Here is an 18,102-nt window from a genome sequence, read left to right as displayed (position 1 = left end):
ATAGTGAAACGTTGTACAAATACATGTTGCATAATGGTTTTCGGGAACGTCGCCTGTTGGTCACCTTTCGCTGTTCGTCTACACCTGTTGTTTACGAAGCATGTGACAAATAAAATGTGATTTGTCCAGGGAGGGAGTTTGACTGGCCTGCTCCCCTGAGTGTTATTGGGTGGTTGTAGATGGGTTTGATTTGCACACTTTCCAGTTCCGTTCCAGAACGGCTGCTCAGGGATGATAAAGCATGGTGCTGGATAGAGCCGGGAGCCCTTCGGGCGGTCCGCCAAAGGACGTTAATGTGTGTTCCTGTGAGTCTCTGTACTTTTTGTCGTATGCGTGTGTGAGGGGAAAAAGAACAAGGGAGAGATATTGAGCGCATGCGCTTCAATTTGACCATAATCCTTCAATCTTTATGAAAATAAATATTGGTATACTGACACCATCATAGCACAGCACGTCCCAGACCCCCACTGACTCCATGATCTCTCAATGTTCATTGTAACTGGGATCTTTTGAGATTATGGATTGGATTGGGCCTGGTTTAATTAACACTAGTAATCTGATTTTCGGGGATGGTGGGGGAGAGCGCGTGTCGTGTGGATTAAATGTGTAGCGACAACACAGACACGGGATAAAGAGGCTGTTTGGCTGCAGAGGGGAAAGGGACAATGGAGCGTGCTTAGACGGAACATGGCGGCTAATCCAGAATAGGCTTAGCCGGCCTGGGCACGGTAATACTGTGGCTCAGTCTGTAGCGAATTGTGCTGTCAGGGCCGGGACAGGGGCCCCGCTAAACACACTAATAATGTCCACACAGGCAGCCAGGCAACACTCACTGATGTAATACGATAGTAATAATGATAATAATAGCTGTGAGTGGTCTGGATGGAAGAATCCTATTGGAAACTGGCTGGCTGCTGTCCTTATCTGACGCTGGGAGTAGTGCTGGGTTGGGAAGAATACGTGAGGAATGGGAATTGTTCAGAGCCTGGTACTACAAGGTATTGCAAGGAGACATCACTCAGTATCACTGCTATGTGAACAATTAGGGATATAATGTATCCCCCCCACAGGCAAACTACAGTGAGGGAAAAAAGTATTTGATCCCCTGCTGATTTTGTACTTTTGCCCACTGACAAAGAAATGATCAGTCTATAATTTTAATGGTAGGTTTATTTGAACAGTGAGAGACAGAATAACAACAACAAAAATCCAGAAAAACGCATGTCAAAAAATTGTTATAAAATTATTTGCATTTTAATGAGGGAAATAAGTGTTTGACCCCTCTGCAAAACATGACTTAGTACTTGGTGGCAAAACCCTTGTTGGGAATCACAGAGGTTTCTTGTAGTTGGCCACCAGGTTTGCACACATCTCAGGAGGGATTTTGTCCCACTCCTCTTTGCAGATCTTCTCCAAGTCATTACGGGTTTCGAGGCTGACATTTGGCAACTCGAACCTTCAGCTCCGTCCACAGATTTTCTATGGGATTAAGGTCTGGAGACTGGCTAGGCCACTCCAGGACCTTAATGTGCTTCTTCTTGAGCCACTCCTTTGTTGCCTTGGCCATGTGTTTTGGGTCATTGTCATGCTGGAATACCCATCCACGACCCATTTTCAATGCCATGGCTGAGGGAAGGAGGTTCTCACCCAAGATTTGACGGTACATGGCCCATCCATCGTCCCTTTGATGCGGTGAAGTTGTCCTGTCCCCTTAGCAGAAAAACACCCCCAAAGCATAATGTTTCCACCTCCATGTTTGACGGTGGGGATGGTGTTCTTGGGGTCATAGGCAGCATTCCTCCTCCTCCAAACATGGCGAGTTGAGTTGATGCCAAAGAGCTCCATTTTGGTCTCATCTGACCACAACACTTTCACCCAGTTGTCCTCTGAATCATTCAGATGTTCATTGGCAAACTTCAGATGGGCATGTATATGTGCTTTCTTGAGCAGGGGGACCTTGTGGGTGCTGCAGGATTTCAGTCCTTCACGGCGTAGTGTGTTACCAATTGTTTTCTTGGTGACTATGGTCCCAGCTGCCTTGAGATCATTGACAAGATCCTCCTGTGTAGTTCTGGACTGATTCCTCACCATTCTCATGATCATTGCAACTCCATGAGGTGAGATCTTGCATGGAGCCCCAGGCTGAGGGAGATTGACAGTTCTTTTGTGTTTCTTCCATTTGCAAATAATCGCACCAACTGTTGTCACCTTCTTACCAAGCTGCTTGGCGATGGTCTTGTAGCCCATTCCAGCCTTGTGTAGGTTTACAATCTTGTCCCTGACATCCTTGGAGAGCTCTTTGGTCTTGGCCATGGTGGAGAGTTTGGAATCTGATTGATTGATTGCTTCTGTGGACAGGTGTCTTTTATACAGGTAACAAACTGAGATTAGGAGCACTCCCTTTAAGAGTGTGCTCCCAATCTCAGCTCGTTACCTGTATAAAAGACACCTGGGAGCCAGAAATCTTTCTGATTGAGAGGGGATCAAATACTTATTTCCCTCATTAAAATGCAAATCAATTTATAACATTTTTGACATGCGTTTTTCTGGACTTTTTTGTTGTTATTCTGTCTCTCACTGTTCAAATAAACCTACAGTTAAAATTATAGACTGATCATTTCTTTGTCACTGGGCAAACGTACAAAATCAGCAGGGGATCAAATACTTTTTTCCCTCACTGTATGATGGTTATGGATATTGCATTATATGTCTGTTAAGCAACTACACTCTTAGAAAAATAGAGAAAAGGGCTTCGGAAAAACAGGCTGCCTAAGTATGGTTCCTAATCAGAGACAACAATAGACAGCTGCCTCTGGTTAGGAACCATACTCGGCCCAACACAAAGAAATACAAAACATAGAATGCCCACCCCACACCCTGACCTAACCACATAGAGAAACAAACTCTCTCTCAGGTCAGGGCGTGACAGGTGTCTCCATAGGAAAACCCTTTTTTGTTCAAGTTAGAACCCTTTTTGGTCGAGGTAGAACCCTTTTGGGTTCCATGTAGAACTCTATAGAAAGGGTATTTTTCTCCATTTCCTGGGACGTTGATTTTCGACAAATGGGATCATTCGGTTGTGAGATGAAGTTGATGCGCCAGTATTTGGCATCAATCACTCTGCAGTCTTTGTTCTCCTGTCCACTGTATTAGAGGTCTGTCTCTCCCTGCATCTCCCCAGGCAACACAGTCTCACAATCAATTTGTGCATATATGCACATAATGCATTTCAGCAAATTTCGTGCGTTTTGGTGTGGCTTAATTCGTGAGAAAAGACACAGATTTTATGTGCTTCTTAATTCGTGCGAAAAGACACACATTTAACCAGTAGGCTACACACAAGCCTTTGCAACAACCAGATTTGCTGAACAGAATTTTTGAGAAAAGACGCACATTTACGTGCGACTTAATTCGTGGGAAAATTTGTTTTATTAATGCCAATGCTGTTTTCTGTGCTTGATTTCGCTTAATACTTTGGATACTGGTGCACTTGTAATCAGAAGGCCTTTTTGTCATGTAGGCAACAGTACACGATTTTCCTAATAACCCATTTCATATTTCGTGGAGCCTAAATCACACAATTATCTTCATAATGCATTATGAATATTACGGTCATGTCACTCATGTTATATACTTAGGCTACGGTAACGCGTTCAACCAGTTAGGAAGTCAGAAATGTCAGTTTCCTAGTACCGACTAGCTTTTGAAGTCTGAACAATTCTTAAACCACTAAAAATAAAACAGTACATATAGGCATACAACGACACATTTTAAAACATGGTTAAACAAAGACAACATTTCTGTATATTCATAACGTTGAATTAGCCATTAAGAAGAACAAAAATGAAATATAAACTATCGCGTCTATATGGTTGTTGCAAAGGCTTGTGTGTAGCCTACTAGTTAAATTTGTGTCTTTTCGCACGAATTAAGAAGCACATCAAATCTGTGTCTTTTCTCACGAATTAAGCCACACCAAAACGCACAAAAACACACGAAATTTGCTGAAATACATTATGTGCATATATGCACGAATTGATTGTGAGACTGTGTTGCCCCAGGAGTTTTAACACTGGGACCGGCAACGCTGAGAACTATTTGTTCAAAGCAGGCGGTCATGCGCCCTGCAGTGTGATTCACCATTTTTCTCGGTCTGGTGAAAGTGACATCTCCCTCCTCCCCCCCACTCCTCCTCCATCTTGCCCTTCTTCTTTACTTCTAACCCTCCATACATTGCACCTTTTCCTCTCCTCTCTTCCACCTCTCCATGCTCTTTTCTCTTCTCTTCATCAGCCTCCTCCCCTTCCCTTTCCTACCCTCCCCTTTTCCCCTCCGCTCCTCTGAGCCCCTTCCTACCGTTTGACCCGAGCCAGTCAGGTGACTGTTGGTGTTCCTCCAGTCACCTCACCCCACAGCGGTAAATCCAGTCCTGGGCAGCCCCGTGAGCTAAAGTCCCCTCCTGCAGCGCCATTTCTCAGATACTAGGACTGCTCCTGGAGTTATGGGGATACTCTCAGCAGGCTATATGTGGATTGGGTATAAAGATTTAGTTGGGTATATATGGATTCTACTTAGCAGGAGACTCCTTGAATCCAATATGAGGGCATTTGACGAGTAGTTTTGATTGGTTCAGTCAGTCAAGTGGTAAATGGTTGAATATGGTGTAAAGGCTCAGGGGCTAAAAGGCAGAGCTACAGTAGTCTCAGTTATCATTATAGCCTCAGTGATGATGATCTAGTGATGTTGATATGTCCCATGAGACACTTTGGCCCCGAGAACTTGCTCTTCTCTGTACTTTTAACCACTCTGGACGGATAAATAAAGGTCCTGTCATTTCAGATTGTCATTACTATAGCTGAGAATTGTAGTTGTACTCAGCAATCAGCCCTCCCTCTCCTTTTGCCTCATTCCCTCTCTTTTCCTTGCCCTCTCACGCTCTCTCCCCCTCCTTCCACATACAAATTCTCTGTCTCGCTCTCTATTTCACCCTCATCTTCTCTCTCCCTCTCTTCAGCTTCCTCTCCATCTCTCTCTCTCTCTCTCACTCTCCCTGCTATCCCTCTGCCTCTCTCAGTTCAGGCTCCATTGAACTGACTGGTGATGTTCTGAGTGGTCGTCTCTCCCTGTCACACTGTTATATATCTGTAAGAGATCCAGATTCGCCTCTGGCCACAGCCCTCTTACCCTCCAGCCCTGACTATTAGTGCTCGGGCACACAGGACAGCAGGGTCACGGGCCCCCACAGGCCTCTAGCGGCCCCTACCGGTCCCTCTGTGAGCCTGTGGGTTAGCTAGTCAGGGAAGTGGTGATAGAGAAGGACAGCTGTGTAGAATACACTCCCGGCCTTGAACACAGATCGGGGGTATCATAGAGATACAGAGCTACAGAGCCAACCCTGTTCACTCCCATACCATGTCTCTCCTATCTGTACCTCAGTAGTGGTGCCCGTTCAGTTCTACGGATGCGTTGATCACAGTGCAGCCAGATCAATGGAGCTAACTTTCATGTGTCCTGATGGAAGGGATGGGAAAACATTGGTCCTAACCTCCTATTCACCTCACTACTGGTTTCAACTGCCCCATGCAGTTATACTAATGATCACAGTACAGCCAAACCAATGGAGCTAGGCTAGCTTTCTTATTTCTTGACGGATATGATGTGGAAGAACACGTGTTTACCCAACCCTGAAAGAGGAGCAAACCATTCCCAGAGAATGATGTAGATAGTTGTCACGATGATGTGTGCGTTCTCAGTGTGACGTGACAGCAAGGTAACGCTTCTGTGTGAGCCCTGTAAAGGGCAATATATGCTTCCAGATGTGTAGCACAGATGCAGCGTCATGTTGAAGTTTTCCTAATGAGCGTCTGCTACTCTAGTAGCATGACATTAAGAGAGAGAGAGAGTCATGCCGATTCTCTCTCTCCCCGGGAGCGCTACGTGTGTTTTGCACATTCGGAGAATGGTTTCCACGACACAGGTTTTTTGTGGACCATTGTTCATGTGGTAATGAGCATTGTGCGAGTCTGTTTTGCTTTCGGTTGCCCAGATACAGCATGCACATCAGGTCCACTTCGTTTCCTTTGCGCTTAGACTGTCATATACAGTACATTGTTTGTTTGTCGACATAGTATGTGAAATACGATACCATATGTCGTGTCTGACCCTGGTCTCTCTCTCTCTCTCTTCACCCCCCCACTCTCTCTGCCCACCTCCACCACTCTCTCCCCCGCTGTCTCGTTGTCTCTCTTCTCCGTGTCCATTTCTCTCTCAATTCAAAGCATCGAGTACAATTGCATAATCTTATATCCTTTCTCTCTCTCTCTCTCTCTCTCTCTCTCTCTCTCTCTCTTTCTCCTATAGGATCTGAAGAAGGTGCTTTCTTTCCCCCCGTACCCTGGGGAGTTTCTGCACCCGGTCGTGTATGCCTGCACGGCCGTTATGTTACTCTGCCTCTTCGCCTCCATCATCACCTATATCGTGCACCACAGGTAAAAACCCTTGGAATACTGTGTGTGTGGTGGGGGGCGGGAAAGGGAGGGGATACGTGTCTGTCTGCGCGCATGTGTACAGTATGTGTGTGTCTGTGTGTTTAGTTCTGTGTTGAAAGGATTTGAAGTGAGTTCTCATCTTCAGTTAACTAACCACGCTTGGTAAAAACACACACACATCCAGGTCATGTATCCATCGCAACACACAACACACCGCCTCTCCTTTTTTGTGATTTTTTTTCTTTCTTCATTTTCCTCCGTCATGCTCCTGGGTTGTGAGTCAGCCGCTGTGGGCCTAACTCAGACATCTGAAGTGGAGTATTGATGTGTGCACGCGTGTGTGTCTCAGTGCGGTTTAGAGGGATGTGTGCGCATGCCAAACTACCGCTACTCCATAATGTCCAGACCACCTCAGTCACCTCTCTCCGTATGGTCTTTGAATCCCTGAGGGCTGTGCTATATGTCCGCTCGTCTAGTCGTCCTCTACTGATGATCCAGTGTGGTCTCCAGGCAACCTGGATAGCTTGTTATTTGTTCGGGCCTCATTTTCCCTTTTGAGTCTTTGTTAGTCACTCCCGAGCAGTGGAATAAGCGACTGAATGTGACGAGCATTCATTCCTTCTGTACTTTCACTGTGCTGAGAATAAAAGACCAAAAAGAAAGTTGTTTCATGTCCCTGAAACGACAGATGAAATAAACAAGACCTTTTTTGATACTTCCTTTGGTTCTGATGGGAAGTAGATAGGTGTAATGGGTCACGAAGATCTATGAGCAAATGTAAGTTTGGCGTCAGTATGAGGCAACTCTGAGAAAGAGAGGGAAAAGAGATATTGACAAAATGAAGGGCTATAGACGGGTTGGTTGTTCAGCAACCAAACCGACGTGTGCACAACTGTGGGGCAACAGATGGGGTTGGCTTAGACTGTTGACAACATGCAAACTACATTTCGTCTCCGATGTTTATCGAAAACATAAATACATTTGTACAATGAGAACTTGTTGTCTCTCAAATACATGGTTATAGTTGTTGCTTAACTAGCTAGCGAATTTTCTGTCATATTAGCGTTGACATAAAATCAGTCGAAACACCTCAAAACAAGATATGGTATTAAGAACAAGTTGAAACGAGTCACGTACAATTCCCCACATTGGCAGTTTCTTGTCATTGTTGGTAGCTATCTGTGCGTGTTGTTTTCATGACGTTGTCACCTAACCCCATCTATAAGGGTAGATGGATGATGAAGACAGGTAACTGCAGTCTGGGAGGAGTGATGTCGTCGTCGGCGGCTCCACGACTGCGGTCGGGAGACACCCTGTTCTCAGAGGGAACGAGCCATCGTCTCAAAGCTGCAGCAGGAGTACAACACTACAACACCTCGCCTCCCTCCATGTCCAAAGGCATAACAACATAGCCAAGCCGTGTCTTCCTTACTGTAGAAATGCTCTAAGGGCGACATTCTGAATTGAGATCCATGCACACCAGTCTCCCATTGATGTCAGTGAACGATTTACGCGGAAGTCTTGAGTTGTGAACGCAGGTCTCAAATCAGAAAAATGTCCTAAATGTGTAGAAACAACTTCACTGACTGTCATAACGTCAGTGTATCCCAAGCAAGGGGAGTGTGTAGTGTAGCACCACTGAATAGTGCAGCTGGTGAGCTTACACAAGTGCTAATTCCACAGGGGCGAAGTTCACCCTTCAAAACGTTCCCTCCCCTCGGCCAAGGAGAACAAGTAAGGGGTCAGTTTTGCCACACATGTACTGTAGAAGTCATTTCAGCGGTTTTTATTTATTTTTATTTATTTTACCGTTATTTTACCAGGTAAGTTGACTGAGAACACATTCTCATTTACAGCAACGACCTGGGGAATAGTTTCAGGGGAGAGGAGGGGGATGAATGAGCCAATTGTAAGCTGGGGATGATTAGGTGGCCGCGATGGTATGAGGGCCAGATTGGGAATTTAGCCAGGACACCGGGGTTAACACCCCTACTCTTATGATAAGTGCAATGGGATCTTTAATGACCTCAGAGAGTCAGGACACCCGTTTAACTTCCCACTGAAGGGAAGTGACTCTCATAACGTTAGTGTATTTCAAACAAAGGGAGTGTGTATTGACTGAATAGTGACGCTGGTGAGCCTATTAGCAAGGGTTTATTCCATTCGGACTCCAAGTTCACCCTTGAGAATATCCCCTCAAGCCAAGGAGAACAAGTGAGAGGTCAGTTTAGCCACATGCTTTCCCGGGGGAACGAGGAAGTGGAGGGGTTCCAGGTGAATGCACTTGACCCAATAAGAGCCCATAGACAAGCACTGGGAGGCAGACAGAGGCTACAGTGATTTATGGCCATCTCCTGGAGCTTCCTGATTGTAGTTTAGCACATAAAAAGCAGCTCTTCCTCTCCTCTTTGGCACATAACACTGCACACTAACTCAGACACGCCTCACAGGATACTGCTGCTCTCTCTATTTCCCTCTCTCTCTGTCTGTCTCTCTCATTATCACTTGTTTTCACTAATTCTCTCTCTGGTCTCTCTCTTTGGTCTCTGGTCTCCCTCTCCCTGGTCTCTCTTTCTCTCTCTCTTTCAATCTTGCGCTCTCGCTCTCTTTCTCTCGACAGAGGTTGCTTTCCTATACATGTCTTCCCCCTGGTGTATAATGGCACTGGTGAAAATGATGAGGATAATGCTGATTTAGGATACTGAATAGATAGTTTATTTTACCTGGATACTGCATCCGGATTGGCTAACCCACATAGTCTTAGTATTTTTTCCAACAGCTGGACACAGAGTGGCAATATAGGTTAAGTGCCATGCCTAAGGGTCTCTCTCTCTCTCTCTCTCTTTCTTCAGATGGCATGGCTCCCAAGTTTTTATATTTATTCTCGGTAATACTAATTACCCCCCTCGAAGACATTCTTTAAAAAAGTATACTCGGTCATAACAGACTTTATATGGGCAAATAAAACTCTTCGAATAAAAAGGAAGGTTTTACAACTTCCTGAGTCTGAGGGTGGTTTTAACCTTATATCAACTCACCACCCAAGTCAAATCCAATTTTATTGCTCTCATACACATATTAGCAGATGTTATAGAGGGTGAAGTGAAACGCTTGTGATCCTAGCTCCACCAGTGCAGTAGTATCTAACAGTGCAGTAGTATCTAACAGTGCAGTAGTATCTAAAAACGATTCACAACAATACACACAATCTACAAATACATAAATATTAGATTGAGCAATGTCGGAGTGGCATTGGCTAAAATACGGTGGAATAGAATACAGTATATACATATGATATGAGTAAAGCAGTATGTAAACATTATTAAAGTGACTTGTGTTCCATCATGGGCTTTTACTTACGACATATAGTTAAATGCCGTAAAGAGGAACAATGGGTACATATTTAAGCTGCACGTGCTCATCCCCAGAATCTTTCTACGTGTCTATTTTCAAAAGATGAAGCTAAGAGCATGAACCACTTCATAGTTAAGAACGCTATAAAAAAATATGGAAGACATTGAAACGTATTCTACAAGAACCAATATCACTCCCTAAAAACACAAAGCTATGAACAATCCTTCGTTATTTTTTTTTTTTAGAATTGACCAATAAATTGGTTCACATGGAAAACTAAAGGCATAGATTACTTGGTAATAGGACATACATGTATTTCCATGAAAGAATGTATATTTTCACATGCATGCAAGTTTCATATGAAAAAAATGTCTATCTGAAATATTTTGGACATCAGAGCAATCTTGAGGAATTCCTATTTGAGTCAGAAAAGGATGTTCATATGACAGGTAAGATATACAAAACCTTGCAGAGAGCCTATCCAACTGACAACTATTGGAACCAAGACTTAAAAATAACTGATATTGGCACACGATGGAGGGAATGTTGGAACATAACTAACGTAACATAACATAACTACAGTTAACAAAAATGTACGATTAATCCAGTATAAACGCATGTATAGAATGTATTCCACGAGACAAAATTCACAAATTGTACAGCACAACCGCGGAGTCATGTCTTAAGTGTAAAACTAACAATGACTCAGTAATCCATGCCTTCTGGGAACGCTTTAAAGTCCAAACGTCAAGGTCGGAGTTAGAAAGTTGGCTGTCAGAAGTATTACAATGTAAATGTACTTTTAATCCATCTGTCTGCATATTTATCTCAAGACATGGCAAATGAGGGTGCAGAGATGCCCGACAGGTTGGACAACACTTTTCTCGTCAATCATCATAAAGAACGTATAGTTACTGCAAATCAAACAATCCTCCATTGTTAACACAATGGAAAGGTCAAGTGCTTTATTATCTAAGTGTTGAAAGTGCGTGGGCGACAGAGAGAGACAAAATGGTGCTGTTTGAGGCCATGTGGCAGAGAGTGACTTTCACCTCATCCCGTTATTACTATTTTCTCATCCATCTATTTTCTGTTCTTCCCTGTATATGATCTGAACGATGAATTGTATGACATGGCTGTGCTTTAAAATCTGAATATTAATTTACGGGATATGTACATTGCATTTCACAAGATTTTCACCTCATCCCCATAAAATGTTCAACATCCTCTCCATCAATCTGTAAGCCATTCCCCTGATTTTCTGTGCTATTCATATTTACTTGACTGACTGTGTGGGTTTTTCTTTTGGCAGCACAATCCGCATCAGTCGGAAGGGATGGCACATGCTCCTCAACTTCTGTTTCCACACGGCTCTGACCTTCACTGTGTTTGCCGGAGGCATCAATCGAATCAAATACCCCATCATCTGTCAAGCAGTAAGTGCACTGCCTTTTCATTTCCGCCCTCTCAAAGCGCTCCGGTGGAAATGATTATGAATGTCTATTGAGGTGCTCTGAGTGCACAGTGCAGTACGTATAGCTCTCTCTCTCTCTCTCTCTCTCTCTCTCTCTCTCTCTCTCTCTCTCTCTCTCTCTCTCTCTCTCTCTCTCTCTCTCTCTCTCTCTCTCTCTCTCTCTCCACAGTGTTAGACAGTACAGTCCATCCAGCTTAATTTGCCTACCCTACAGTAGATGAATGAATGCTTTATCTAGCTAGCTGTCTTCCTGTGTGTTTCCTATTGACGTATTGGCTGCCAGTACATATCCTGTGATGAAAGCCAGGTTGCCTGTCCCTCCAGGGGTTTCCCGACCCGGCCCCCAGGGGCTTTTTACCCGGCAGTTTGTTGTCCTAATGAGGGTGTTGTTTTGCTGTCGTCTCAAGGGGAGTAGGAGTATGGCTGCCGTTACTGATGTTGCCTACCGCTTGGCTCTATCTTCCTCCGTAGGTGGCACCTCCGTCTCTTAGCCTGAGGCTGTGAACGAGAAAAAGAAATACAGAGAGAGAGAGAGAAAGGGAAAGAGAGAGCGAGTGAGGGAGAGAGAAAGGTGGAGAGAGAGACACAGGCACCAGTAAGCTCTGCGGGACGTGGCTGGTTACGAGGCCTGTATGCCGGTGTGGGTTAGCTAACAGGTCACAGGAGTGCTTTCTTTCCTGCTGGGAGCGTTAACGCTTAGCTCTGACATGTTAGAAAATAGAAGAGATGTGTCAATGTGAGAGGATCCTACCATACGTACTGTTTTTAGGGCAGAGCCTGGAGGCAGCGAGGGGAAGGATAGCATTGGGGTGGCTAATTGGTGGTGCATGTCAAGACCTGAGGTGTATCTTGAGTCCTTACTTAAAGATAAAGCAGCTGGTTGGAGACATCAGGTAAGAGATGTTTCAGCTTTTAAATAGAGATGCTTACATCTTAGTCAATCATTGGCTTAACTGATACTTGTGGGAAAGGGTTATCATGGTTGTTGGGGTATTTTGATTTCATGGTTAGCGATAGACTCAATCTTGTCTTGACAAAATAAGGAGTAAGAAAACCAGACTCGGGTATGCATGCCCATTGTTGTTTTGGGGAGATTGATAGGAAGACGTTACGAAGATGGATAAAGGTTGATGTGGAGTTAAAACGTCAGCGTTTGCGATAGACTCAATCGTGTCTTGACAAAATAAGGAGTATGAAGACCAGGCACATGGCTACGTTTTGGGAGATTGACAGCTAGATGATACTGTAGGTTTGAAAGAGAGTTTGATACGTCCGTTTGAACACGTCATCTTCCCTCTGCGATCTCTCCTCAGCATGTGGGCATTTAGCTGGCTTTTCTCTCTTTCTACCTTTCAGTTGAGGTTTCAAAGGCTTCATACTCATCCTCTATTTCTATCTATTCGTCTCTGTTCGGAACCAAGTCCGTCAGTGGACCCGGGACACCCGGGCTGCTGCCTCGCCCTCCTGTCATCAACAGTTTAGACATCTTCTTGTTCTGAAACGCAATCAGTCCACCTCAACGTGGAGCTAAACACATCGATCACTGTAGCTCACTGTAGCTCATGGAAGCCAACAGTGCCTGGCATGCCTTGGCTGCCTGTCAGGAGGCTTGGCTCGACAGAGAGACGGCTAGCTAGGCTAGGCGCCTCTGGTTCATGCCGCGCCCGTCAAGCAAGCGTCGACAACTACATTGTGACACAGTTCAGCCGGTGTCGCGGCATGAAACTCCACCCCCCCCCTATCGACCCACCTGCTCCCCCGCTGCGTAATGGCACATGATTAAGGCCCAATTAGCATATTCCCCGTCAGATTTGCCGTCCACATGGATGCATTAGCAACGTGTGTTCTGAGTGACATGCAGACATCTTTGCCGAGATGCCACAGCTTGAGAGATGCCTGTAAAGCATAGGAAATCTTGATTGTACTCACACATGTGTAGATATTACCCCTCTCACAATGTCATTATCACCGCAGGTGTGTTCTGCACAGTGTCTCTGGTGCTCCTTACCACTGGCTATTTATCTGATTGAATCACGTTGCCTAATGTAGAAGCACTGCATTTTTAATGGGTAACTCGGCATTGCTGTGGGATTATTTGGGCCCAGTTTGTCTCCCCTCCTCTCAATGGGTTTCAGGCTGTTCCCCTTTTTCCAGCAGTGGGGACAGTGTCTGGGATGATTACATGGCTGATTGCTAGAGGAGCTGGTAGTAAGGATATGTGTGATCACAAACACCTCTCCACCCTCCTCCGTCCCTCCACCCTCCGCCCTCCGCCCTGCCTGCAGATGGATCCCACTCAAGCCCAGCATGGTGCCACCTCCCCGGGGGAGCTGTTACACACCACCCCCTCTGACAGGCAAACTTCAAGGAGCTCTGGAACCGTCTCTGGCAGCCTCTCTCGGCACTTCAAGCACTTGCAAACCCCCTTCCTCTGCAAACCTCCCCCCCCAATCTCTCTTTCTCCCTCTACATCTCCTTGTTCTCTCTCGTTTCCTTCCTCCAACCCACTCCTCGCTGTCAATTTGCATTCTCTAATGTTAGTGATCTCCTACTTATAAGCCACACTGCGACAGTAATACTGACCCTAACCCAGACTCACTCAATTATACTCCACACTGACAGACCCAATCATTCCTCTGTGATTCAAACATACCACCCTTTCATACCACTCCTTGTGACAGTGACATACAGTAGCTAAAGACTATACCACTGCAAAGTTATACTGGGTGACTCTCCCTCCCTCCCCTGACCATTCCACGCTGTGTGCGTCAGTCTACTCTGTGTGTGTGTGTGTGTGCGTGTGTGTGTGTGTGTGTGTGTGTGTGTGTGTGTGTGTGTGTGTGTGTGTGTGTGTGTGTGTGTGTGTGTGTGTGTGTGCGCGCGTGTATGCGTCTTTGTGTGTGTGTGTGTGTGTGTATGTCAATGGAGGCTCCACAGAGGAGGAAGGGGAGGACCATCCTACTCAGTGAATTTCATAAAAATAAATATAGTGAAACATTAAACGTATCTATTTATATATGATCTGAATGTTATCCAGTTATATATTCACGTCACCAAATAACTGATTAAAACACATCGTTTTTTTTTGTGTGTGTGTGTGTGTACGAGAGATTGATTTGATCCCTTTTGAGTTTTCTGTAGCTGATATTGCTTGTCGTGAATGTGCTGTTCATATCTTCTTGAGGTCAAGGACTAGTTCAGTGTGTGGCAATACGACTCACCCCCTGAAGACCTTTTTACTTGGGTTCCATTCCATCCTACGTTAGTGGTTGTTTGTCCAGTCAGCCAGCGTTCCTTTCAGTCCAAAGGATGTGGGTTATAACTACACTCTTAGAAAAAAAGGTGCTATCTAGAACCTAAAAGGGTTATTCAGCTGTCCCCATAGGAGAACCCTTTTTTGGTTCCAGGTAGAACCCTTTTGGGTTGTATGTGGAACCCTTTTCACAGAGTGTAATCATTGATTGGTTGAATCACAGACCACCACCTACTCACTGGGAGCTTCTTCCACCGTTAACCAGTCTCAAGGTTATTTCAAATCAGTATCATGTCTGACTCCTGTATGGTTCCTTCAGTCCCTGTAGAGTTGGTTAAGCCTAGCAGACTGGAGCGAGTTATTTGATTGGATGCCTCTTAGTTTTGGGCCCTCTGAGCGAACTGAGGAGTGTGTTCGTGGAAAGAAGACAATGCATTTCTAATTCTGTCTTGCCTCTATTCTCGCTCTCTTTCTCCCTCGTAGCTGACTTTCTGTCTCCTGATAAAGCCTTAAAACAATGGCAGATTCCCATTCAAGCATAATTCATGAATATTGGAACAAGAGAGGATGGGATACAATGTCTGTTAGCATTGTAGACGTGACTGACATTTATATTGTGGTTTATTGTTGACGGCTCAAGGTTACTGTCCTGAGTCCTCTAATGTTGTTGATGGCGGATGTGGGCGCGTGTGTGTGTGCGCGTACATGTGCGCGCGTGCTTGCGTGCACTAATGAAAAGGTCACAGTCTTCCGCTCTCGCTGCAATTGATCTTTGGAGGGGAAAAAAAACTTGATGTTAGTGACGTTGTGAATAGCGACTTTGATGACATGCTTGTTGTGTCTGGAAAATAACTCTCTGTGAGTCAACTGGGTGTGAAGAAGTGGACATGAGAGGGACATGAAGAATGTGAAGACGAGAGCGGGACATGACGCGAAGATACATACAGCGAGTGACCCATGTCTGTCTGTGTCTCCTGGTGCAGGTTGGCATGGTGCTACACTACTCGTCCCTCTCCACCATGCTGTGGCTGGGGGTGATGGCCCGGAACATTTACAAGCAGGTGACCAAAAAGCCCCTGCAGCCCCAAGACGGTGACCCGCCTGCCAACACCAAACAGCCCATGCTAAAGTAAGTGCAATCCCCCCCTCTGCGTGTGTGCTCGTGAGTGTGTGCACACGTGAGTATGCATGCCTCCGTGTCTAATCGTGCATCTGTGTGTGTATTTGAATTGTATGTAGCTGATCGTGCTTGTTGTGAATGTGCTGTTATGAATGTGCTGTGGTGAATCTTTTTTTTTAGGTCAAGAACCGGTTCAGTGCACAATTCTATGCTTTCTTATTTCATTTCTCTCTCTACTATACTGTATGCCTTGTGTGTCCTAGAGATTGAGTAGGAATCTGTACACAATAGCATTGGCCTGCTCTCCTGCCAGTACTTATTAAATCCTCATTCTCACTAAATCCAAGCCCTGGTATCCTGCTTCTCTGTTTTTATAGGCTGTGGATGTGTACCTTTTGGTTGTAACCTTTCTGTAATGTACTGTTTCTGAAACGCTGTCAGCTACAGAGAGAAAGATCATTGGGCTTGTAGTTTAGTAGGTTACGTGAAAGGAAGGATATTATAAGCAAGTCGTGCTTGGTGGATTCTGTATAAACCTTAGTTGTGTGTGTCTGTTTTCTTTTTCTCTAAAAGCATGATTACCATGTGTTTCACTTGGTTATCAGATCATTTATCAAAAGAAGCATATTTTGCGAGATTACATTCCAGACACTCCAAGCCCTATATTGCCCTATATTGTAATATTACTGTCACTGACCCCGAATGTGTACATTTTGGCTCTTCAGTAGCTAGTGCTTCTCTTACACTTATTCATGTCAAGAGATTACATTTTGAACTTGAGTCACTCTCTCCCGTCAGGGAACAACTTTTAGTTTGAATAATTTGACTCACGTAATTTGGAATTTACTCAGATAAATACCCTAGATTGCTGGGAGCCGAGGATATTATTTTTAATCAAACACATTTCAGAAATGGGACCTATTCAATTTAGAGACCCCTATTAGTGCGGTAGAGGTGTCTGCTGCTTAGTAAATAGCTCTAAGCAGGGAGGTAAAGTGCCTTCAGAAAGTATACCCCACAATGACAAAGTGAAAATGTGTTTTTAGAAATTGTCAACTGTGAGACCTTATATAGATCGGTGTGTTTCTTTCTAAATAGTTTCCAAAAAGTTTTTGCGACTGCACTTCAAAGTTCTTGAAATGTTCCGTATTGACTGACCTTCATGTCTTAAAGTAATGATAGACTGTCGTTTCTCTTTGCTTATTTGAGCTGTTCTTGCCATAATATGGACTTGGTCTTTTACCAAATAAGGCTATCCTCTGTATATGACCCTTACCATGTCACAACACAACTGATTGGCTCAAATTCATTAAGATGGAAAGAAATTCCACAAATTAACTTTTTACAAGGCACACCTGTTAATTGAAATACATTCGAGGTGATGGGTGAGAAAACCCCCCCAATTTAATCAATTTTGAATTCAGACTGTAGCACAACAAAATGTGGAATAAGTCAAGGGGTATGAATCATTTCTGAAGGCACTGTAGGGATGGAGAAGATACCTAGTGACGTCTGTCCAGGGAGCATGTGTTTATTAATATCATCATAGGCATCGTCATGGTCATTATCACCTTTATGATAATTATTCAGCAACTTGTCATCAATATTACCTTAGAAAATGAAGGCGAAGCCACGGGGGAAATTTTATTTCACAGGACTTGTTGGTTCATTGGCAGGATAACAGGTCACAGTGACTGTGCGTGGCTGGTTTGCAAACTGACATGTTAAACATTTGACAAATATTTATTTATTTATATTCCAAACTCAACTATAGGGAGAGAGTCTGAGAGTCTGTGCCAAGTAGTAGGTTGCTGGTGCATTAGAGTAAAAACTGTAGCGGTACTCATACTCACCCTCCCTGTTTTTGCCACTTTTTGAGTCTAAGTACCTATTGAAGATGCCCGCTCTCTCTCTCGCCTTTGCGGTAGACAGAGGGAGTTGTTTGGTTTCCATGGTGATAAATGGGTTTGGTTTGTGTTTTGGTTGAGTCCTCTAGCTGAGACTGCTTTGCTGGGAGAGAGTGGGAGAGGGAAGAGCAATATAGGAGAGAAAGAAGAGGAAATAGTGTCTATCCTGCTGAAGAAGAATGAGGAGACTTAAACAATAACCTGTTACCATAGTGCCCACCCAAGGCTCTAGTTACCTCAATGACCTGTGAGCCTGCATTGAATATCAGCTTTTAGGGCTATTGGTATTTTTTGTACCTTCATTTTACCAGGGAAGACATATTCAGACCTAAGTCTCTTTTTCAAGTGTGCCCTGCACAATACAACATAAATATACACATTACACAAAATATACATATACATTACCAGTCAAAAGTCTGGACACACCTACTCATTCCAGGGTTTTTACTATTTTCTACATTTAGAATAATTGTGAAGACATCACAACTATGAAATAACACATATGG

The 18,102-nt window shown here is 44.4% G+C and overlaps 1 protein-coding gene across 2 annotated transcripts in view; it reads left to right on the top strand.

Annotated features, from left to right (window-relative positions):
• The window catches only part of LOC123728694 (adhesion G protein-coupled receptor A1), a 66,892-nt gene that overhangs the window by 22,231 nt on the left and 26,559 nt on the right, over nt 1-18,102 (top strand). For both annotated transcript variants that reach the window (XM_045700742.1, XM_045700741.1), the window contains 3 exons: nt 6,361-6,488; nt 11,155-11,278; nt 15,553-15,698. In XM_045700742.1, the coding sequence (XP_045556698.1) occupies nt 6,361-6,488; nt 11,155-11,278; nt 15,553-15,698 (398 nt within the window). The remainder of the gene's footprint in view (nt 1-6,360; nt 6,489-11,154; nt 11,279-15,552; nt 15,699-18,102) is intronic.

This window comes from Salmo salar, chromosome ssa18 (assembly GCF_905237065.1).
Source record: "Salmo salar chromosome ssa18, Ssal_v3.1, whole genome shotgun sequence".
NCBI classification, from domain to species: Eukaryota; Metazoa; Chordata; class Actinopteri; order Salmoniformes; family Salmonidae; genus Salmo; species Salmo salar.
Note: the sequence above shows the minus strand (reverse complement) of the source record. Positions and strands in the feature narration are given on the sequence as shown.